Source organism: Cydia amplana, chromosome 2 (assembly GCF_948474715.1).
Source record: "Cydia amplana chromosome 2, ilCydAmpl1.1, whole genome shotgun sequence".
Classification (NCBI taxonomy): domain Eukaryota; kingdom Metazoa; phylum Arthropoda; class Insecta; order Lepidoptera; family Tortricidae; genus Cydia; species Cydia amplana.
Genome location: NC_086070.1, coordinates 4,429,319 through 4,454,472, shown reverse-complemented (window position 1 = coordinate 4,454,472; position 25,154 = coordinate 4,429,319). Strand labels below are relative to the sequence as shown.

General features: G+C 38.7%; 1 protein-coding gene across 42 annotated transcripts in view; it reads left to right on the top strand.

Moving 5' to 3' along the window:
* The window catches only part of LOC134661654 (protein tramtrack, beta isoform), a 506,900-nt gene that overhangs the window by 37,027 nt on the left and 444,719 nt on the right, over positions 1-25,154 (top strand). Inside the window, exons 5-7 of one of the 42 annotated variants that reach the window (XM_063517820.1) lie at positions 4,018-4,272; positions 10,051-10,211; positions 11,100-11,153. The exons of 34 other annotated variants lie outside the window; for them this stretch is intronic. In XM_063517820.1, the coding sequence (XP_063373890.1) occupies positions 4,018-4,272; positions 10,051-10,211; positions 11,100-11,138 (455 nt within the window). In that variant the 3' untranslated portion in view covers positions 11,139-11,153. Of the gene's footprint in view, positions 1-196; positions 500-1,464; positions 3,419-4,017; positions 4,273-8,661; positions 8,856-10,050; positions 10,212-11,099; positions 11,154-12,561; positions 12,864-16,679; positions 17,077-20,497; positions 20,655-21,936; positions 22,200-25,154 lie in introns of those variants that run through there. 7 more of the 42 variants (XM_063517849.1, XM_063517828.1, XM_063518026.1 and 4 more) reach the window with 7 other exon arrangements.

Below are 25,154 nucleotides of genomic sequence, written 5' to 3'. Positions count from 1 at the left end.
TTTGAGCCTTTTATTTTACTTAACATCCTTCATCCCATCCTGATTCTTATTTTATTAATTTATTTAAAGAGTAAATTAAATAAAAATAATGTAAATGAATCATGGTATCACTAAACGTGATTGTATTACGATGTATGTCATAAAATAAAAGCTGAATTACGGAAAAAACAAAGGTAGCGTCAAAGTGTGATTTCAGTGGAATGGGGCGTGTCTCGGCACGGCAACCCGGTGGTGGTGGTGGACGGGCAGCGGTTCCGGCGCTGCGGGCGCCCGGCCGGCGACCGCGCCACCTGGCTGTGCATCAAGTCGGACACGGGCTGCCGCTGCTACGTCGTCACGCTCTGCGACAGGGTCGTCGCGATGGGCTTCTCGCATATGCACAACGTCAAAAAGAGGAGGGCGAGGCTGCCTAAGATTTCAAAGGCTAGACGACAAACCCTGCCCCTTGATACATTTTTTGATAGATTATTTTCCTAACTTTTTCGTCCAATTCATATAGAACAGGCTCTTACTTACTTTATACTTACTTATATGACTGTTGCGTTAATCACTAGACTTATATCGAGCTCGAAAACAATACGAAAGGTAATCACGGTTCATAACCCGGTCGATATTAGTCTAGTGAAACTAACAGCTAACTGTGAATTATTCAAAACTGTTGTTGCGTTAATACCTATATTATATAATTATTTATGGAAGTGATCATTCGGTGCGTCTAATAGGTTCAAGATAGATAATAGAGGGATGTGATATTTACAATTAGTCAAAATTAAATTTATGTAAGTACCTAGCCAGGTAAAAAAAAACTGGTTAACAAACTCGTTGGAACAAGGAACTCCTTGTTCCAAAAGCGAGGCTTGCCAATGGTCGGGCACGGTCCTATGCCAAATGTTAAAACTTCATTTGCGATGTCGAAATGCTTGACAATAAAAAGTTTGTGCAATAAAAATCGTTTCAGAAATATACATAAAATATTAAAATTTTAAGTAAATTATGTGCCTGGTTAGGTATGTGCGACAATTTGAGAGATCACTGGTTGTCATAATAAAATTTTCTCATACTTATGCAATTTTAAATTTGACGTCCGTCATTTGTAGATTTTTGTATAAATTTTGTGCAATAGATATATTAACTATATCATATAAAATAAGGGGCACTGTGTGACCCACGTGCAAGTTTATCAATACGGCAGATTTTGTATATCCGAATCACTTTCTTTATTACATATTTACCTGTGACTTGAGCTTACTTAGAATTGTTAATTCAAAGTTAGACTAGTGAAGTATTCGAGATGTTGTGGTATAGAATTCTAGTCTAAAGAATCCTATTTTTATGAAATTATATAGTTAGAACATATTAAATAGTTTCATTACAGCGTTTCTTTTATTCCCTCTGCTCCAGTAGTTATTGCTGTTTGGGATCACGTTGTTCTTATATTGCGGGTGTTAACTAGCCAGTGTTCAGTTGCAGGCAACGAAGTGGCCACGCCCACGACGCCCACGCTGGGGCTTCCGTTCCCGTTCCCTTGCTTCCCCGGGCAGTTCCGCTACTGCCTGAGCAAGCGTGGCAAGCCAGCCATCGAGGTGGGCGCGCACCGGTTCTGCTTTAACGGACGCGCAGCCAGTGGGAAAGTGTGGTGGCGGTGTTCCCGCAACCCCCGCTGCCGCGCCGCCGTGCACACCTTCGGCCTGCGCGTCGTGCAGATGAACAGCGCGCATACCTGCGGCGTCCGCGCCACCCCGCTCAGGCCTATGTTCTAACCACGAGCTCGCCCTCACATCCAGGCGGATTATTATGATCGCTTTAAGGTTACTTATCGCTGCGCACAAATACGTCCCTTTCGTCGCCGTCGTCCCTTATCGGACCCTGACGATTGTCCTGACAACGGCAATAAGCGATGAACTTGTTAATGATCAAATGTTTCGTGCGGGTGACGTAACGTTGACGACTCAATTTAGCCAAGACCGTCGGCTTTTAATAAAAATGTTGGTTAGGCACAGATTGATGCTTTTGATGGCAATTCACAGTTTTCACCGTCAGTCAGCGATTTTTCGGTGGAGATATATTTGGATGGGTGAAATCTTGCTCTCGTGCCTTAAGCCGGCGGTCGATTACATTACTCTTATTGTAGCTTAGTGACATCACATCATGTATACGAACATTGACATGCGAATTTTAATTCGCTATTACCGTCTTTGATATTATTCTCCAAAGAGATCAAATGTGTATTACCTATATATTTAATTGAATACCTTTAAATAGTAGATATTTTGCGCTGTGTAAAGTATACGAATCTTTTATAGGATAGAAAGGCCGTCGTGAACAAATAACTTGAGACAATTCTAGAGCGGAGAGCTTCCATTGCTAAGGGCAGCTAATATTAATAAAATTAGTACAAAATAAATTCTCTCTTGTCTTATCATTGACAGTATTGATATACAATTTCAATATGATAACTAAACAAACATATGAAATGTATAGTGTAACAGTAATGGATCGCGCTCTCGAGTCTCAGTTCTGATCTTCCGCACACAACGGCCCTATTAGTTGTAGTTTATTGTACAAAGTGATAGTTCTCTTATGATATATTATTCTAAGTATTTTTATACATTATTTTTTTTACGATTTTATTCGTATATTGCGAAGTAAATAAAAGGTTGCCGGAGCGTGCCGGCCCTCGGCAGCTCACACGGGTTGGTTTCGATTGCAGTCAAGAGTAGGAGCTGTGCTTGTCAGAGAGTTGATAATGGATCATACGTTGTATACACGAGTAGGACTGCCTAACGACTTGTTAAAGTAGGAATCTGCATTTATTAAACTTCACTTATAATAATACTCATTGTATACGTTCTAGTTGTAAGTTTTTTAGTGAGATTTTATTATTCGTAGTTATTTTTTTGATCATTTTATATTTTTTAAAGTGGTACTTATTATACAGATTTTTTTATTTATGATTTATGCCTCGAGCGTACTTTAGGTACAAATATTTTACAGTATCGGCAGGTTAACCGGATTATGAATTTATGACACTTTACCAAGTTTAACATAATATTTTACGCTGATTTTGTTTTGTATTTAAGTGATAAAGATGTATACGATTCATTGTAACCTATGAAGTATTATATTGGAAGTATTATTTTGTGTATTGTGATAAGATATTATTTTATGGTTTAGTCCAGAAAGTACTATGAATAACAGTAGCTCTAAGCGTCAGTCGTGGATCGGAATCGTCTTACTGTGGAAAGAGTTGGGTAGTCTGTGGCCACAAGTTACTTAGTGAGAAACATTTGCAAAATGGGGATACAGGTTTCCCAACTGTTTTTGTCAGCAGACCTGAATTGTTTATGCTGTGTAGTGTACTGGTAGCTGGAGACTTGTGTATAGGTACAAAGAAGTGATTATATTGCGCTGATGTAACTATTTTGTGTTTCATTTACTCTTAATCTGTTTATCTCTTTGTCAAGTTTATTTATAGCTTAGGTTTCATTACAATTGGTATAAAATGAAAATGTTGTCATGGGACAGAATAAACTGTGCACCTAGAACTGAAGAAGATAACGGTGTGAATTGAAATTATATTAAGAAGAGTGAAGATACAGATATATTTACTCATATTTCTAAAGAGTTTCGAACGGATAAGTTCAGTATTTTAAAACAAGAGACTGTACATAAGAAAGCGAATGTACATAACTACGGATTAAATCAATAACTCTTTTGTTTTCTAATCTAGAAGTTCGGCCATCTAGATTTTGTGAAAAGGATGTCATAGTTTTCTAGGAAGGTTATCAGTACCATTGTCAAGGATATTTCAGGAATAGCGATAGTGCTCAGACTTAATGAGGTAAATTCTTTCACGTGAATAGGAAAAAATAATATTGTCGTAATTAAAGAGTAGTTTATACCCGCAGAGTTTTTTTGCATGTGGTGACCTAAATTATACTAAATTTAGGTATATAGCTGAATTTAGAGGCAAGTGGTATTTGTCAACGTTATTTAAACTGTGGTACGTTGGCCCAGGTTGGTTCTACATCCGCTCAGCGCGAGGCGGGCTGCACCTGGTCGCTGAGGGTCATATATTCTACGAAGATGGCGGTTCTCACCCACGCAGGGTGACCTGGCGCTGCGCCCGTTCCTACCAGAAAGCGGAACGCTGTCAGGTCGCGCTGTGCCTGAGGGATGGAAGACTAGTCTACTTCAGAGGATCGCATAACCATCCGCCGACGTATAACCCTTCGAAGCACGAGTCTCGGAAGTTCGAAGTGGATCCGATGGGCAAGTACAAGATAGTGGCGCACGCGCCGCGGCCGGCCGTGGTGACGGTGCCGGCGCCGCTGGTGCCGCCGCCGCCGGCCGCGGTGCTGCTCTAGGCCTGGCGCGACCTCCTGGTGCGCGGTCTTCTTGATTCCCGGCAGTGACCGCACACTTGGAGCGTCGTACATTTAAAACTGGTCCAATCTAGGCTTGAGGTTTACTGTGACTCACTCATTTGTGATGCCTTGCAGTATAATAAGAATTCCTCTGATGACGTATTATAACATCGTGACTAAACATTATTATTGGGGTCCTATCAATCTAACCATCCATTTTTGACGATGTGCCTGATGTATAATGCTCATTTATCATACTGCATGGTATCAACGGATACGGGGAAGTTTTGAGAGTATATAAAAAGTAATTATAACCCATTTTGATTGGACTCTACATCCACCTAAATAAACACCGGTTAACGTAAATGCATTGTATAATGTAGATTGTTGCGTTTGTACGTATACGTTTAGACTGATACTTTATATTGTTAATTATGCCAAAGGTCATGATTTTCTTTTGTTGTTAGTTTAAAGTCATTCTTAATTAGTAGCTATTCTTAGATTTGGAAGTATCTTGAAACCAAACTTAATTAATATCTTCCAAACAAAGTAAGTTTTAAGAGGGAATAAACTATTATTGTACCTATATATTTATTTTCGTAGGTTCTAGGTCTGTTGGGCAGATTTTTGAGAATTGGCAGTCAATGACTGTAGATGAATGTCGAGCGAGCGCTAGTACACTAGCGCTCGCTCGACATTTTTAGGGTTCATCGAAGCCTTAAAGTCTCAAGCCGTACTATAGAAGGCTTCTCTTTACCTTCACGATTTGAGTCTGGAAGGCTCAGTCGAGCTCTAACGAGCGATATGATATGAAGCTTTGGAAGTCGACGTCGGGAAGAGATCCCTCGTAACGCTTTAAGGTCGCCTTGTACCAATGCCTTAGCGGCTAAATTATATAAGACTATAATAATTATACTCATTGATATCGTCGATGTGCAATATTCTCTTAACGGTTTAGAAATTATGTATACAAAGTGTATAGCTTAAGTCTAGTGTAGCCGTCTTGTTGAAGCTTTTTATAAAATTCTATTTATTGACCGCGGCGTAGAGTGCGGGTTGACTGATCCACGATGTTACGGAAAACTCCAATATTTATGACGAGTGTGTAGCGTTTCATGTTGCATCGTTGCACACAGTTTATATTTTTGGTTTTAGAGTTGATACTCCGTATTTTATTTTGCTATATTAGGCTATTAGGTCCTAAATCTAATTTGGCTCTATATATTTAAAATAAATCCATATTTGTCGTCTTTTTTATTATTAAATATGGTTTTTAAAATAATTTTTATCATATGTGACGTTATCTATGAAAAGGGACCTTATTGTCGATGGCGCTTACGCCATTATTAACGATGGTCCGATATAAATACAATGCCGCGCGACGCTGTGCGGCGTAAGCGCCATCGACAATAAGGTCCCTTTTCATAGATAATGCCCCATATTATTGTTTATTGGCAAGGGAAAGCCTGCTGAGTGTAATTTTAGGCCGAGAGTATACCTGACAGTTTAGTACATACATACCTACTCCCTACGAGCCAAACAAATTATCCCTTGTCACAATATTTTGCCTTCTTTATCATGAACATAAGTAAGGTATTTCGACGTCTGAGTATTTAGTCAATTTTCCTTATTTTGTGGCAAATATTGTATCATAAGTTAAATGATAGTGCATAATACGAAACGCTACTCACCGATTTATAACATGTATTTAGATGTAGTGTAGTGTAGGTACCGTAGGTAAAACTACATACATGTATCAGCTTATGATTATTATTAATGAGCGATAGTTTTTATATTAGAGTCTTATGAATACCTATTTAATAGTGTAACATACAGAGTACGGTTTGCGTAGCGCGAGAGCCAGCTTCAGCGGGCTCAGCACGATTCCATTTTTATCGACTATCACTATGCCCGTCACTTTTGCACTTACATACTTGTTAGAACGTGACAGGCATGGTGATAAACTATAAAAATGCGACCGTGCTACTAGGGCAGGGTTTAGTCACAAAAGTACATCATCGGATATCAACATTATGTTCAGGCCGCGTAGCCAACGTGCCAATCGCTTACGCTCCGTAGCGATCGAAACGCAACTGTCACTGTCGCACTAATATGGAAGAGTGATAGAGAGACATAAAGCGATTCGATGGCGAAGCGATAGCGATTGTCATCTTGGCTAGGCCGCCTGAACTCGGGGCTCGACCTGTTTTATCTTGTTGGGAATATATGTAATGTTATCTTGTAGGGGGCTTACATAATTTCATAAGACAATACATATGTCAATAATATTTTTTGTAAACAAAAAATAGCAGACAATCAAACATATTAAATATATTCAATCGGGGCACTATCTTATTTTAAGTCAAAAATTGCTCGACATGTTTCACTCCGTTTTAATGTATTTAATATGTCTGTGTCTCACGAAAGTGTTGAATTATTGAAAAATAGCAGCTTGTCCTGCAATACCTATTAGAATTTTTATGGAATGAGTACAGCCATTAGGAATTTGGTCTTGTATTTTTGTGAAACGAAACTCTCCTATTCTATTACCTAACAGATATTTTTTCATGTGTTTTACGTACCTACTGTGCATTCATTGTTAACGGATGGCATAGAAATGAGAAAATCTAGACTTTCTAGAGTAAGCGGCTGTCAGCAGCAAGTAAAATACATTAAATACTGTATACGCCCTAAGAAAAGTCTCTTCAAATATATTTGACTACGTTTGTGTCCTAATTTCGTAAGTTATCTGCAAAAGTAACGACGCTATTGGTGGACTCAAAAATATCTTGACACTCACTCTACATCAATTTACTTGGTGTTTATTTTTGAACGCGTTAAGAGGGAAGTATAATACGTACGCGTCCATACAAAAAAAAGAGAAATTGTTTTTCCACTTCTAAAGATTTTTTAGTATGTTATTGACACGATGAAAAACTAGGATTACAGGTTTTCCTTTTTCAAAATTGGATATATAAATAAATATAGTTTAAAAAAAAGAGCGAAACCTGTAAACTTAGAATATATTATGCTGAAGCGATCGACATCAAAATCAAAGAGATTTGATAAGATTTAGTTAGTGGAAACCGTTTTCTCCCGAAATGGAAATTGTATGAATAAAGTACCAATTAAGCTATTCAGTAGCTAGTCAGTAACTATTCTTCCCTATAGCGCTGTCTTTCGGTTAATTATGTACTCACCTACTGAGTATACATTTACGCAAACCATAAAAGAGTGTTCATTGACTTGTAACTTATAACATTATAGCCGCAGTGCAATACGTTAAAATTAGTTATTAAGTTCAAATGTAATGATATAGAAACAAGCCTATCTTATTTACCAGAAGCCAATACTTACTTATACATTTACAATATTATTTATCTTGATCTGAGTCATTTGTGAATCTAGTTTCCTTAGCAGTATTTTTTATTTGATAAACATGTTTATCCAGTGGCTGTTTTTTTTATTAATATGCCTACACCTACTGATAATTGGTTTTCAATTTAGCCAAGTGTAGGTAAACACGTCAGTTATATTACATATAATACATGAAATTTAATCAACTAAACTCAAAAGTGGTCTCATGGATAAATTTAGAGGAACGCAAAAACAAGGTTTAATTACAGGATGCACCTAAAGTAATTTTAAAATTAGTTAGTTTATTTTTTTGCGTTCCTCTAAATTTGTCCATGACACTCAAAATGCTCAAAATGCCAAATGGCTTTGTTAGTCGAGGTGAAGGAACAAATCCAAACTACATTAGATAAAGGTCAGCTAGATAAAAACCCCTTAATAAAGCCCTTCGAAAAGTAACATCGACAGATTTGACTAGTAATAATGACAATGCGCGAAGGGGCCTCGATCGCTTCCACCTTCTATTGCGCTACGCTACATTTGAATTTTTTTTATTGGATAAAGTGGGCAAAAAAAAACTAATTTTGCTGTTTCCACTTCTTAAGAGACATGCTTGGAAAGTCTAGTAAAATCTATTATCTGGTACCATTGTGTGCAATGTTTTTGCACTATTTGAACATGTGTTCTAAGGAAACGTAGCACTACCATAAAGGCTTCGTCACACAGGCGCGTTTTCTGGGCGGGGCGTGAGCGGCGCCGCCGCTTTTACATATAAAACGCTGAAGCCCCGCCCGGAAAAAGCGCCTGTGTGACGGAACCTTAACGTAAAAACCTGAAATTGGAATCTTGTATTTTTCTACAGATCTCACTGGAGTAAGGTGACGTATGTTGTTTTTGTGTATATCAATATATGTGTTTTAAGAATGTGGTATGTTGTCAGCGCTGAGCGAGGGCCCACTGCTCAAGATGGCGGGGTACTGGTACCGCCTGGATGCGTGTTACGGAGGCAAGCGGCGATGGACGTGCGCGCGCGGCTGCGCGGCAAGACTGCACACGGCTGGGAAACGACTCGTGTTCTCGGACCTGAGGCATCGCTGTAAGATCAACCACACGATCTGATGCACCGTCGAGTATGTGGCTCAATATGGGTACTGGTACTTGTACTGTTTTGAGATGTTTCCTACAAAGACGTGGGACTTGGGCGCGTTGCTGGTAAACTACTGGTTTTCTGATTTTTCCTGACTTGAAGCGTCGTTGCAAGACAGGGCACACACGTTTATTCACCTTTTTATCGGAAAGATAAATTTACAACCTCTGACTTTGAAAATTTTGTCTTCCAACCCTTCACATCTGACAATTAGATTTAGCTAGGCGATTAAGGATATATTGTAGCGAATAAGCACTGCTGGTCGATTCGGTGGAAGTGTATGAAACAGTGATGTGTTATTAGTGTGAGGTTGTCACAAACTTACCTTGGGGCATATTTTATATTAGTGCTGTGTCTATGTTAGATAAATGACAATGGAAGGAGAACATAGTATTTTATCGTACATATAAGACACGTTTAACGTATGCCATTATAAGTATTTTCATCATAGTTCACAACGTAGATGACATTGATGAAAACGTGTAGATTATTATTTATTAAGATTATTCAATCAAGACGTGAATTATATTCCTTCATAGTTTTAATTACAAGCAGGACTTGTTGCATATTTTACTTGATCCTAAAATATTGCTTTTAGAACATATGAACGTGACTGATAGTGTAAACATAAGAAATATTTTAAATATTAACCTCATTAAGCTTAAATGAAAATGTTCTCTATTAAATTGTAAGGTTTCTCTTCTCGGTAATGATTATTTTAGGTGCGTTCCCGGCCTCGGCAGAAGGTAGTGGTTGCCGTTGTGCTCAGATAAGATAAGGAAAATCAATTGATTTTATACGTATCTTCTTGTTGGTATTTCATACATGCTTGTAAATAGTTTGTTTAAGTTCTGTTAGTGTGAATGTTCCTATTAAGTTTTATACACGTTTGATGTGGAAATGCCACATTTATATTTTATACTTGTATAAATCAGACAATTACTTTTCATTTGTATTTCGTTACATCTGAATACTCAACATATAATCACTGATTGTTCTTTCATTAACCTCTACCTAAATTTATAAAAGGTAACCAAATTTATTTTTGTACATATTCCACAATCTATTCTGAACTTTTATATCGTAACTAAGAGTTCCAAATTGAAAAACCAAACAATTGCTTCTGGGGCTCAGGAGGCTACAGTTGTTTAGTAATATGTATTAACGGTTGGGGTTTTCCAGTGCGCGTGATATACAACGAGACGGGGTACCCGAAGCTGATGCTGGACGGGTACTTGTATCGGCCGCACAATGCGTACCGCAACCAGCCCAAGGTGCTGTGGTACTGCGCGGCGCGGGGCCGCTTCCAGTGCACGGCGACGCTGAGGACCTACCATCGCGAGGTTGGTATTGTCTAATACTACTGTACTAGACTCCGACCACCCTAACTTTGACTTGACCATAACAATGCATATACGATATCCCATAGGAGTGCCATACTTGACAGGAAAACTTAGCGTGGTCCGACCCTAGTTATACCTACGGCCGTTACATTACGGGCCATAGAATACACCGCCACTGCACCAAGAGAGCGCGAGGTCACCAGACAGGTGTAATTTTATTTTTTAACGCTTAGCCGCGAGGACAGTAGTCAATAATTAAAAAAAAATTAACAGTAGTGTTACATCCTCCCCCATTTTATACTACCTATCCTTCTGAGAACCCTCGTACAACTTTTTGTACATAATTCACAATCTATTTTGAACTTTTATTGCGTTATTAAAGGTTCTCAATTCCAATACAAATCGACTGCTTCTGGGTCTCATGAAGCTATAACAGCATAAACAACTCAATTCAATATTTTCAACAATTCAATTTTTTGTACATATTTTTAATACCCATGTGTGGCGACCGTGGCTTGTCTTATACATATGGTCCATCCTGTTGTTAAGGTAACCTGTGTCATTACTACCAACTGTCTATTTACGTTAGTGGGGTTTGTTAACAAAAGTTCTCACAATGTGTGATGCTGTTGTTTCCTCACTCACGGGACAGAAAAGTAGTTACCTACCTACTTAGTTAGAGAGCTTTACAAAAATTTTAAAGGTCATGCCCGTTTCCAGGTCATAATGGCCGGTATAGGTCAAATGTAACCCATCTATTTTGCCATCTATTGATGTTCAGTTCCTTCCTATTTATATCTACACACATTCTATCGACAGTTTCCCTAAATACAGACGAACAGTGTGATGTATAAACGTTAGATAAAGTTTGTCTTCATCTATGTGCAGGTGGTGGCCGTAGGGGGTGCCCATAACCACGCCGCCTGACCGCCGCGAGCGCGGGCGCCCGCCGCCTCGCGCCAGCTGTCCATGCGCCATCTCCATGAGCTGTTCAGATTGTACGGCGAGCGGCTCGCTGCGCCCGCCACTGGCTCCACTTCTTAGCTCATACATTCCATAGCCGTTTCAGTCGTGTTAAGGTTCCGTCACACAGGCGCGTTTTCCGGGCGGGGCGAGAGCGGGGCGTGAACGTTTTATATGTAAAAGCGGCGCGCCCCGCTCACGTCCCGCCCGGAAAACGCGCCTGTGTGACGAATCCTTTAGGCCGTAGAGACACACTTGACCATGCTAAAGGTCCGGCTAATGCCTCGGCCACGAAACGCACTTTCGGGGCCCACGGGTAAGTCTATCAAGAAATGGTAAGCTTTCAACAGTTCGCCTGACGTTCTTCCATAATCGAGCTGCCTTGTAATTAAATAAGATAGAGATGCTATGTCGAGTATGTCTCTATACCAGGCGCGATGTTGAAAGTAAATCGTCGGTTTGTGTTGTGATTTCCGCGAAATTGGCGTCCTAATAGTGGTTCCTAGTCAAATCCATATCCTATCAAATCAGGGTACGGTTGTATTTAAATGTCACAATTTTTATTACAATGTGAGATCTTCTCAAAGAATATCCACAACTATTTTTCTTAAATTACAGTAGTAATTATAATCTGTCTCCTAAAACCAACCATATAACGACAAAGACTGAAACAGTAAAGAGTTCCGTCGTCGTTTGGTCGTTCGTATTAGGGCACTGTATGTCTACGATAAATCACTTGATAGTTCCTATCTATATTTCATTTCGTGTGTTATACTAACGCAATCAGAAATTATGTGCCACAAATAATAAAATAATATTACAATTTTACTGTGTATACAATAGGTATTATTAGTAATTTAATATCAAGGTCTCGTTTTATCTTGTATCAAAATAAAACCATTTATTATTTTGTAATAATCGTATGATTGGACTACCATATTTAAATGGTTTGTTACTAGTAAAATGTATGTTTTGTTATTTTTGATTGTCTTAATTATTTGTTTCGTTACTATAGGTTCATTTTTAGATGGAAACTTATTTATTATTAGATGAATATTTAAAAAAATCGATACAGAATGGAAATGGTTTTACTTACACTCCTTTCACACGCACATTCATCTTAAGACGCTAACATTTTTCGTCCGAAAGTAAACTTGCATTCACCTTTCATTTGTATATAGCAAACTAAATAATGTCTTGGTTAGTAATGTAGAGTCGGTAATTTAAAATTCATTAGCCCTTACACACCCACATGCCAGGTTCCCACAGCCATCTGTAGCCGAATCCGAGAGGTTATTGACTGCTCAGATCAGGTTTTAGGCACCCGGCATGGTCACTAAAAGCGTGACCAATTTATAAAATGGACTGATACGGTCGCTTGATACAGCCCCGGCGATATACGTGCCTTCGAGGACGGGGAAGAATCTGCTGCTGCACGACGGGTACACGTTCTACCTGAAGAATTTACAAGCTCATGGGAGGAAGCAGTGGTACTGCTCGTCGCGGGACATGGCCGGATGCCGCGCGGACGTGATCACGGCGCCGGCGATGGGCCGCGAGGGCGACATACTGTTCCTGGTGCGGGGCCGGCACATACACCGCCCGCCGAACTACTACTTCACGCCGGACGGCAAGTACGTGCGGCGGAAGGACGTGTACCATCGGTACAGGTAGCCCGGATAAGCAGGGAAATAGATCCCTTATAAAACAGGCCTAGGACATTCTGCTGGTGCAAAGGCCTTTTTTATAAGCTGAAGGCTTGGGTACTTAGGTATATTTAATATGCCATTGGATGGGTACATTGACAGAAGCTCTCAAGGTTGATTGCTAGGTAGCTGAAACTGTATTTTCATTTGTGATATTTTTATTTTATATTTTTTTACGTTTACCACAAATCGATTTTTTGGACGGTTTTTTTTTATTCTTTAAGTAGTTTAAGGACAACTAAATTTGTATTTTATTGTACTTTATATTGCTTTTTTTTGTATACATAATAACGAGATTTTTATTGTTTTTTTTATACCAAGCAGCTTCTGACATTGTGATGAAAAATATTGTTGAAGTTTTCATAAAATATAGCGAAGTTCCTATAAAAATGAAAAGATTTAAGAGAGAAAAGTGTTAAGATATTATACTTAATTATTTCATACCGCAGGTAGGTACTTAACGTTTTGTATTAATAATTAAATTATAATTGGAAGGCAGATTAGAGAAGAAACTTAAGTTTTTTATTAAATTACATGACCTGTATTTTTATACGAGTTCAAAAATGTTAAGTTAAACAATGTATTATTTTGTGTTACTTCGCTCAATGTGACAAGTTTCATTTACATAAATATTATCATTAAAATATCGTTGAAAGCGTTTCAGTAACCCCAAAATTAATATAGCAACAGAGGCCGGCCCGCCGTGGGAGCCGCGCGGAGCGAGCGCCGAGCGCGGCCTACACAGCCCCCGAAACATAATATAGATCTGTTTAGGCACAGTTTTCCTGATACTGCGTTGCAATACCGTATCCGGGAGCGACATGATTTGCGCAGTTGTGTCGGATCAATACGACCTATAAAGTTATGAAAGAAGCAACTTCGGCAGGGCACGGGATGTGGGCGTGCCAGCCTTCCGGGTGCAGCCTAGTTACGTTGAATGCCCTAATTTTGATATTTAGGTTGCTGGTTGTTACGTGCCCCCTCCCTCCGCGCCGCACGTGCGCGATGTTTACTTGTTTCTTGTTTAGCTGCTAAGCTAAGATCATTGACATTCTGTAGTTTGCGTATTTACCGGTATCTTACACGCGTATCGACTTATGTAGGTAGGTATATCTACACTAGTTAACTAGATGCTGGTTTTTTATGTTCATGACGGAGCTCGATGTGAATGCCCGATGTTTTGGTAGGTATACTAGCTCGAATGACGTGGCCTACAGATAACTATTAGTCGTGCTTACTCAAAAAAATAGGTGGTTATGGTAATCGCTGGTTAATTTATGATACGTACAGGGCTTTATAGGCCGACTTTTTATTTAAAACATGAATGTGTTGTTTAAATGTTTCATCAGAAACATACTAGACTTAGGAACAAACATTACCTATTATTAATAATTTCCTTAATAATATACATTTAATTATTAATGTTAAAAAACAGCTCTTGGTGTAAGGTTTATATTTAAAGAAGCAACGCATGTCCCAACATCCAAAGATACTACGTAGTACTGTAGAGCGAGTGCGTACGATATTGTGTAATAAATACAGGCGTTCGTAAACCATGAATGAATAGCCAACGCCAACATAATCGGAGCCCTGTTCGCACGGCGGGTAGTAGAGTTGTCAGGCCGTTATCGCCCCGTTGCTGACGCTCTGGGACCACGTGAGCGAGTAAACAGCTATTTTTACAACACATTTCACCCCCGACAGTAGCCTCTTCCCTAGTATAATTTGACCTTTAGATCTGTAATATCTGCGTAATCGTCGATCACGCATATACTGGTCCGCGTATGACGCAGTGATACGTGAGATAAGTGAATATCAACCCTGCTAGTAATATAATTGAACGCTTACCTAACGTATCTCCTTTGCTGCGGCAAACCAGCATAAGGGTGATATTAGATTACTCAGGGTTGTTACAGACTTAGAGTTCAAGTTATACCAGGGCCTAGCATACAGAAAAAAGTTCTTTGAATTCGGTAGCAGGGCTTAGGACTAGGGTGTAGGTGTAGGGTGCGTAGCGTTCTGCGTAGAAGATGCGTAGGGCGTAGGGAGACTAGGGAGGAGGGTGTAGGTACTATACCTATAAATTATGTAAGTCTATCTTACGTTATGGCTATATTTAGCGTTACCTATTTCTGTGTTGCGTTTTCAAACGAAATATGCTGGTAAAAAATTAATATGATGACTAGGTACGTCGTATGTATTGTTGTAGTTTACCTACTTATTTATTTGTCTTATTTGGCGTCATTTGCATACACGTGGTAGAGTTCCAGTTTTAATTTGCATTTTTAACCTACTATTTTTTTGTTGAGGTTTTTTTAGGCACAGAACGCGTTATTGATTAAGCTAGACTAGAAAAGTGCTTAAATAAAAAGCTCTCTGTGAGGCACCTAAAATTCAAAGTTTAGTATATTTTTAACTTAACACGTTCACTGCGATAAAAGGTCTTATAAATCCTGGCAATACTCGGGAGCTGTGCGGGTGAAAATATGTATTGTGATTGATCGCGGTCCTTTTTACATGAGTCCCTATCGCTACAATTGTTCAACCTACAAAAAAAATATTGCTATTTCGTCGCTTTGCTACAGGTAGCTAAAAGTACATCCGTTCGGCCCCAATTTTGGGGAAAGCCATAAGCCGCGCGTGGCGCTGTCGCCACCTAGCGGCCATATCTGTGCTGATCGTAACAGACGCGTTTTGTTAGAGTGAGTCTTCTGTACTTAGTACTATTATTTATTCTGTGGTATCGGTCGATCATAAATCTCTATCCGTATTTGACAAACCGACACCCTCCGCTACAGCGGTGTACTCCATTCAAAATATGCGCTAGGATTCGAGAAAAATACGGTATCATGTAATTACAAGAGCCGCGAACCTAAGGTTTAGGCTATGTTGACGCTGTGGTGGTACCACCCTACGCGTGCGCGAGTGCCGCGAGTGGTGATGGGGCCCCAAATCGATAACGACCCAGAATCCCCAGCCCGTCTCCACTCGTCCCACGCGGGAGGGCCGTCTCGCGACTATAAAATATAACATCCCAATGCAATAATAAAGTCCTTTTTACGTTACCTTGCTGTAATGTCTCCCCGCGAAAGTTTCTGAATGCGAAAATATGGCACTACATGTGGTTAGGAAGGAAACGCTTGCTACCTAAGTCACGTAGACATTGTTTTATTTTGATGCGTTTTCCTGTTACAAATTTTATTTAAATGTAAGTAATAAAATAACATGTTTTGTAGATATTGCAGCTTTATTTATGTTAAAACTTATATCCATATTGTTATTTTTTGCTGATGATTCGACTTCAATTTATGATGAAACTGAATGAAACTTTCGATTTCGAAATTTGGGTTTTTTTTGTTGGGTTTTGTTTTTGATATGCTTTAATAGCTATGAGTGGGGATTATCGCTCAATTAATAATCCCTCGGAAGTAAGTAGGTACCTAAATATCTACTCAATAAATGTTTGAACTGGTTGATTAATGACTGTCTTTTCCGGGAATAGTATCGGCTGAAAAGCTCTTCAAATTAATATATGTAGGGTACAAATGCTTTGATAACGAATTGTAAAAACCGCCGATGCCGCCGACGCCGAAATCAGACAGATAAGTACCTATTTCGAGAAGTCCTGTCATACTTACTTATTATTTTTGAATTTACTTGATAATAAACATTTCATATAATTGATTAAGGACTTGTTTTATTTTGATAAGTTTCCTATTAAGTTGCCTTACGAAGCCCATAATATGGTGTCGAGAATATAACAGTCATAAATATGTTACTAAGAAGCGAACGTTTTCAGCCAATACAAGCTCAGCCCCAACCCAGGATGAACCCACACCTGAGGCCATCGTGACTGTCATCCCAGACGACGACGAAGAGAACTGCCTTCTGACGGCGGCGAACCAGAAACCACGCAAGATGACCCGAGCCCAGCAACAACGACGCTACATGCAGAAAATCAGGGAAGACCCCGAGAAAGAGGCCGAAATGAGACGTAAAAACCAAGAGAGATACCACCGGACCAAGAAACTCGTTAAGGACATGAGCCCCGTCGAACTCAGGCAACAGAGAAACAGGTGGAAAGCCAAGGCGAAACGGGCCTATGAGAAACTACAAAAACGTCGGACCTTGTGACTGCGATTCCCAAACTTTGTCCCGGTTAGGTTAGACTCGGACTCTACTGACAGCCAAGAATTTACTGTTGACCCAGAGTTAGTTGATTCCATACTAAACACTAGTTACCAGTCCGCGCCAGGTCGACTCGAAAATTAAATTAAGTATCATCTAAGCATAATATTTCCAACATGATTAATCACTGATTGCTCAAAGAAATTTAAGTTACAGTTACACTTAATGTTGCTATCACTATGAATACAATTGAATGTCGCTTCAGTATTTCATGGCCGTGAGTTATATTTATTAATCTTAAATGCATTACTTGTTTAATTAGGTACTATTACGATTATTTAATATTATTTGTAAGTAATGGGACAAAGTTATATGGGCATTGGACTTTTGTTATTAGGCTATTAAATATTTATAAATATAGTTTTCCTGTATTAGCTATTGCGCATAGTGCTCGAATCGAACCGAGTAAATATCAACTTTGGATACCGAGTCGTTATTCGAACGGAACCCATTTTTAAACAGTTTAAGACTTATATTATTTGCGCGTTATCATGGAAACCCACGATGTGAATAAATACTAATAGCATTAGGGCTGATTTAGATGGCGTGCGAACTCGTATACGATTTTAGTTACATTGCGGACCATTGAAGTTACATCAATTCAGCCGAGTGATCAAACGACGCAATGTAAACAAACTCGCATACCCCCCCCCCCCCCCCCCCCCCGCCCCCCGCGCCCCGTATAAATGAGCCCTTAGTCTACGAGAACGTTCGAGAAGTGGGCTCCGGAACAGGCTTCTATCTCCGAGTAAAATATCGTTTAGCATTGGGTCATTGGTGTCACGCAACAAATGACATTGTTATCGTTCGTGTTGGTCCCGCTGTGAAACAAGTGTTTTGGCCTGATATTCTAAGGCTCGGATTATTTTATACAGGTTGTTCATTCAGTTGGGGAAATCGGAAACTAAAAGTGACAAATTGGTTCTTAAGAAACATGTTGTACCTGTTTTGGAGAAAAACTACATTCAAAGATTTTCAACCTTCACGTCGATCAGGAAATCAAACAGAAAAATCTGTAACATAGACTACAGAAACTACGAGTATAAGATGGATACATTATTATGGATGTATGTTCTTATAACTAAGGAAAATTGCTTAACTTTGTCATTTTGTTTACCAAAATGCTTTACAAAAACTTTTAATGTAGTTTTTTTGTCCACAAAATCGATCTAGTGGCGTCTAAGAACAAATTTCTCTTTTTTTCTTCCTTCAGTCCCATTTGAATATAAACAACGAAACACTGTATTTAATGTGATGTAACTGGAGGTCGATTCTAATTCAACAATTTGCAGCGTGAACGACCTTCAAGGTCGTATCAAAATAAGATCAAAACCGTACCAAGATAAATCTGAACCGGGCTCCGGGGCGACGAATGCGGCGGCAGTAGCGGTCAGCCGCTCACCTGTCATTACATTTTATAGGCGGTTAAGCATACAGTTACACTAGATTTTATTTCTTCGGTCTTTTTCTCTGTGATTTGGTTCGTACATTGTGCGTAAAATCTTTTTTAAATGTATTAACCCCCTTAAGGTTAGGCCTTTTATTTTGAAGTTTTAGAAAATTTCATGATTTGGTTATCTATATGATTATATATTACGATTAATGAATAAGATATTTGTTTTGTGCTTTATTTCGTATCTTGTCATTTTTTATCTTTAACGACTACAGAAACGAATTAAATTTATGTATTTGACTTTACAAGTAACCAATTTGAACGGAGTGCAAAGTTTTCGTAAGATTTTTTTCTCATTATATTGTTTCAATAAATATTAATTTTTAAAATAAATTATTAACCCTCAGAGAACACACAATATTTCAAACTGGTTACGTGTATTTTTTTATAGATATTGATATTACACAAAATTTAAGAATAATTCTTGAGGTTAGGTGGGCCGAGGATCATATATGCACCATTTTTAGGGTTCCGTAGCCAAGTGGCAAAAAACGGAACCCTTATAGATTCATCATGTCTGTCTGTCTGTCGCGTCTGTCCGTCTGTCCGTCTGTCTGTCTGTCTGTCTGTCTGTCCGTCCGTCCGTATGTCACAGCCACTTTTCTCTGAAACTATAAGAACTATACTGTTGAAACTTGGTAAGTAGATGTATTCTGTGAACCGCATTAAGATTTTCACACAAAAATAGAAAAAAAATAATAAATTTTTGGGGTTCCCCATACTTCGAACTGAAACTCAAAAATTTGTTTTTCATCAAACCCATACGTGTGGGGTTCTCTATCTATGGATAGGTCTTCAAAAATGATATTGAGGTTTCTAATATCATTTTTTTCTAAACTGAATAGTTTGCGCGAGAGACACTTCCAAAGTGGTAAAATGTGTGTCCCCCCCCCTGTAACTTCTAAAATAAGAGAATGATAAAACTAAAAAAAATATATGATGTACATTACCATGTAAACTTCCACCGAAAATTGGTTTGAACGAGATCTAGTAAGTAGTTTTTTTTTTATACGTCATAAATCGCTTAAATACGGAACCCTTCATGGGCGAGTCCGACTCGCACTTGGCCGCTTTTTGATTCGGTTTTTTATTCAGTTTTATTTAAAAATATAGCAATGTCACTAGTAAGTTCCGTATCTTTTTGGTTTGACACAAAAAATGTGATTCATCGTCTGCCTACCTGCACCTTCTTTGCATTTTACAATTAATTACCTACTTGCTAAGCTAGCATAAGGCCTGAGATACACTTGTAAGTTTGACTACATTGTAAGTACTATACACTTGTAAGTTGGGACAACGCTATTTGTTAGAATGAGATAAAGATATTCATCTCTCATTCTGTAGTATAGCTGTGTCCCTACTTACGTAAGTAAAACTTGCAAGTGTATCTTGGGCCTAGTATTTTTTTGCGTTATTTTAATAACGTTAGTTGAATGTTACACTTGCTTATGTTTAGTTTGAATTTAGTGTTAATTTGACATGTGACATGAAATAAAAATAAAAGTTAATGATATGAGAGTAGTTTTTGATCATTTAACATCCCGTTTCACTGAACATTCAAGTTTAAATAGATATTCTAATAAACAGGACAGGATTAGGGAAACCATACCGTCTTTCTTGTCAATCGGAGAAACTTCATAATATAGTAACTCGTACTTACCTGCAACACGACGAAAACTGTATGGATTTAAATGGATGTCGTTGGCCATCGTAATGTCCTAATGCAGTGGTCGGTAAACTTTTCAAAAGAAGAGACAACCGCAGTAGAAATCATCGATTTTCAGAAGCTCAAAGAACCGCATAGGTTATCAGTGGTCTAGCAATGATTAAAGCCGCGGGTTGAGGACTCTCCTAATCCAAATGTCGTCACTCTGAAATGCTTAGGTTATATACATATACAGTGTACACATTTACGACTAAGTCGAAGCTTGGAAGGTAATATCGGCAGGGGTATAATTGCACCTTGACTGTTGTAGAGGTGGTGTCGTGGCGCGCTTGCTGGCTGGTCGCGCGCTGCCGCAGCACGGCGCTCAAGCACGCCCCGGCTTGCCGCCTCTCCGTGCGCTCTCGCCGCTGCGACTGCCAGCTCAGCAAACTTGCCAACGGTTTGGGCAAAGATGTGTTCGAAAACAAGTAAGCCCTAAATGTGATTAAGGGTGACGGTGGTGTTTTGTAGCAAAGGTGAAGGTTGATTGCCATCGTAAGATCATGTAGATTAGAGTGTTGTTATCGACATCGTTTACCTACGTAAACTGACTGGAGAAACCAGCGGCGGGGCGGTAGCATGGTTGCATTTTTATCGCTTGTCACCATGCCTGTCACGTTTTAACAAGTATGTAAGTGTGAAAGTGACGCATATAGTTACAGGCGATAAAATTGGAACCATGCTGCGCCCGCAGGGGGATAACCTAGATGACAATCGTACATCGAAAGAGAAAAGCATGATGGTAATCGGGATCGGAATGACCGATGCTACGAAAATTCATCTGACCATTTCCATACTTAGTTAAGTTTCGGCCGGCGTTTTCTATCAACGATTGTCAACTTGGCTAGGCCTCAGTACTCATGCTCGCAGTTTAACATTTACTAGTATACCAGTAGGTACTGTTTTTTTTATTACATGCCGTGGTCGAACTTGTACTATTTGTCAGAAAAAGAGCTCAAGAGCGATGGCAATAGCAACTAACCGAGTCACAGCACTGGTATTGCAACTGCATGTTCCTAGACTTTAAAATGTACAGTTGGGCTTTAGAAGCCAAATAGGTAGTGAGCATATTATGCAACCGTCCTATTGTATGTTTAGGTTGCGAGTGCTTAGCACTCGATAATGATTTTATGAACTGTTAGCATTGGTTTACTGAAAAACTGCTATTCCGATCCATAACAAACAATGTGATAAATAGATATAAAATAAAGTAAGTAACAAATATTAAGTTTTCTGCTAATCTTCACGTATGAAAGCTAGGCTACTGGAATTTGGAATAATTCCAACGGTTTGAACCGGATCACTCGATGAAGTTTTAAATTACGTAACTCGTATCTGGTTTAAGGCCTGAACCTAACTCCACTGTTTATATCAAACGAGTACTTCACGTTATTTCTGGTACATATTCACATCACTTAGTTAAATTGTGATTAGAGCAATTCTATCATATTTGTTAAAACGATAAAGTTATAGGTTATACACATCTTCACAAGCAGTCATTAGACTTAATCGGCACAGCCACATAGATGCACTTTCAATCGATAGTGAGCGTTCAAGTAAAATAGTGGAAACTTATCTGTACTGGCCTTTTATTTGTCCTTATCCGTGTCATTAAAATTAGTCGACGGTGAGTTTTTCTTTGTTATTAGTCGGAAGTTGAATACCAGTATGAGAACGATATTACAGTATTTGTTCATTGGTTGTGTGTAGGACGGGCCCGCTACCTGACGACGGCGCGCGGCGGGCGGCTGCTGTTCTACGAGGGCAACACGTACTTCATCAACTGCAGCCGGCGGCGCAGCAGCACGCGCCAGCTGTGGTACTGCTCCTCCCGCAAGTCCCGCAGCTGCCCCGCCTCCGTGCTCATCATGAACAACACCGTGCTCGGCCAGGCGCCCATACACACGCACCCGCCTAAAATATCCAGCACATACTTCGGCGCCAAAGAATACTGCTGAGCTGCTTTTGTTTATTGCGCGTGAAACGCAAATTAAATTGAGCGCGGGGAGCCCCAATGTGTTTCTGAACTACTCTACGCGAGGAGTCTATGGAGAATTGCAATCCTTCATTTACACGTTACGTATTTCCATGTTTCGGAGTTTACGTTGAAGCTACTTATAGGGTTAAAACTAGTGCAACATATGTGCCAAATTTAGTTGTGAATCAATTTAAAGTGCAATAGTAAGAAATGTAGGTAATTAAAACCCGCCAAAGGCCTCAGGTATCTGTAGTGTTTATGAATTAAAACATTCAATATTACCGCCTCAAGCATGACATGTTTATGCCATAAATTATTAAACAGCTAGACATTGAATATGTAAGATCAATAAAAACATTGTATTGAGATGCGCTGAAATAGCGTTATCATACGCGAGGGGAGAGATCGGGGGCGTGGCCGCGATGTAAGTCTTAGTCGTAAAAATAGGAAAGTACAAAATTTATATTAGCCTATTTATCTCAATATCTTGATAAATATTTTATTGACAGAGCTTAGTAGAGTATTAGTTAATGTGTCGATGTTACAGTAAGTGCCAAACTGTTGCCAATATGTGTATTGTTGTTAGTGATCTTGATGTAAGATAGTATTAACATTTAAGTCCTTAGGGGTAAGGCAAAGCGCATGTTTTTATGTGAAGCAGAATGCCTACCTGCCCGTTCCGGGAAGTAACAAAAAGAACGTCTAGACGTCCTGTCTTTGGGCGCTTTTTCTATTTAAAAGGTTTTTGTGAAAGACTTCGATCGCATACAATGTTCTAGGCCAAGCCCAGGGCAGGTAGTCGAATCGTCATTGAGCATTAAATACTACTTTATTCAGTAGATGTAAAGCTTTCTTTTCGTATAATGACGATCTCAGACGCTTAGCAGGCTGGATGTAGTCACGTTTTTTGTTAACTCAGCCCTTATTTTTGTTACCATTTCGTGAATGTAAAAAAATCGATACACCTGCCGTACTTCAAAAGTACTTATAGGATAAGTAAGTTTTAGGGTTTTGTGTTTTTTTGTATATCATTTTAAATGATGTTTTTACATTGAGCATTCCGTTAGGGTTTTTACGTTCTAGTCATTATCAGAAGGGAAGTCATTTAGGGCATTTAAATATAACTTATTTAAGACAAGGATGTTGCGTTACTTACAACATATCAAAAAGATCTCTGCCGCATTATAGTTAAGCCGTGAAATTAGTGGTATAGCCAGGGGCCCATTTCTCGATCGATATTAGACTAATATTATTAGTCCATGAACTGTCAAATCGTAAAAAAGGTTGTCATGACAACACACTAATAATATTAGACTAATATCATTCGAGAAATGGGCCCCAGGTACCCGTCCGCAGTTGCTCACCTATTTTATGTTAAAAATAAGTTAATTTGCGTCGGCGGACTTTAACCTAGGGCCGGCCGTGACACAGACAGCGCTGGGTTTCGTTGGGAGCCGTAATTACTAACAAGTAGTACAAGATCTACTCGACGTAAAGTACACGTACTCTACTGATATAATTATAATCATGATAAATGTTACGCTTTGTTAACGTTCCCTTGTTCTGAATCGTTTCTAACAATTCGGTATGGTGTGTTGTGAGTATGATTTTAATTTTATATACGAGTTTATATGATTCATGTGATGGTTAATGATTGATAAGACTTCTTTCACTCTGATCTACTTAAATGTAATCTATTAATACACTCATACACCAACTTTAAGTTGTAAATGAATAATTCCATATTGAACTTGGAATATTGTTATCAAAATGATATCTAATAATATCACAATGTGGTTAGAATTGGCCTCGAAGGCGAAAAAAAATATGGCGTGTACACGTTGCTAAATAGAATACAACAACATAGTATTATCAACATACGAGTAGTCACGACCCCGACTAACTACATGCTTTGGTCATATTTAAATTAGTAATTGAAAATCAGTGGATTAAGTAAATGTAGGTAAGTACTTGAGTTTTAAGTAACCTGTTGCTAATCACTGTTCACCTTGTGTTGGTTACTAATTACAATAGTCATTGTAGAATTTAAGTTTTTTTAATAATAAGTACCTACCTAATACCAGTTGTTAAGTTTTAGTCCTTCTTAGATTTCTTTTGAGATGAAAAAAAACAAAAGACCCAAATTTTTACGATGTTCATGTATAAAATGTCCTGCATGCTATTTTATGTATAAAATCATTCTGCTGATTTTGGGGTTTTGGTTTGGTGGTGCATATTGGCTGGTGCATGGTTTATTGATATAATTTATACTATAAGGTACAAAATTATATTTAGTATGAAAATCATCTGTCAATCATAAAAATGTACAAAATCCAATAGAGTGCGACTAAGCTAACTTTACACCAATTTGAATAGGACAAAGCGAGGGAGTTTCACTGTAAACATTATATTATCATAGAAATGTGACATAAATGATAAAATTTGCCACAATTTGTCTTTGCAAATCCCATGTAGAGTTATCTTGGCCCGACTCTATAATATACATATTCTAATTATGTGATCGTGTTCAAATCGAAATGGTATGCAGCTTCATGCATTGCACTCTTTACTGAATTTCATTGTAAATCCATACATTTATTTCATATCATAATTTTAGATGTTAAGTCTCGATTGTGCGGCTATTTGTATTTGATCAAATATGGCTGCGTCACTTTCATTTGCGATATAAAAAAAATGCAACACAACGCCATGTGTGTAGTGACGCCAGTGACGGCATAACAAATGCGTTAAGGTTGATGTGGCTAATTCCGTCATAGGGGCTATTCCGTCCACGACCGTATAATTCTTTGAACTAAAAGCAATCGCTGCTGCTTTGTCGATGAATTTATCAATTTTGTTCGTTGTTCGAGAAAAACGCTAATTGACGGAATAGTCCCTATAACAAAATTAGCCACATTGACCTTAATGTTTATAATATGGCTGATTAACA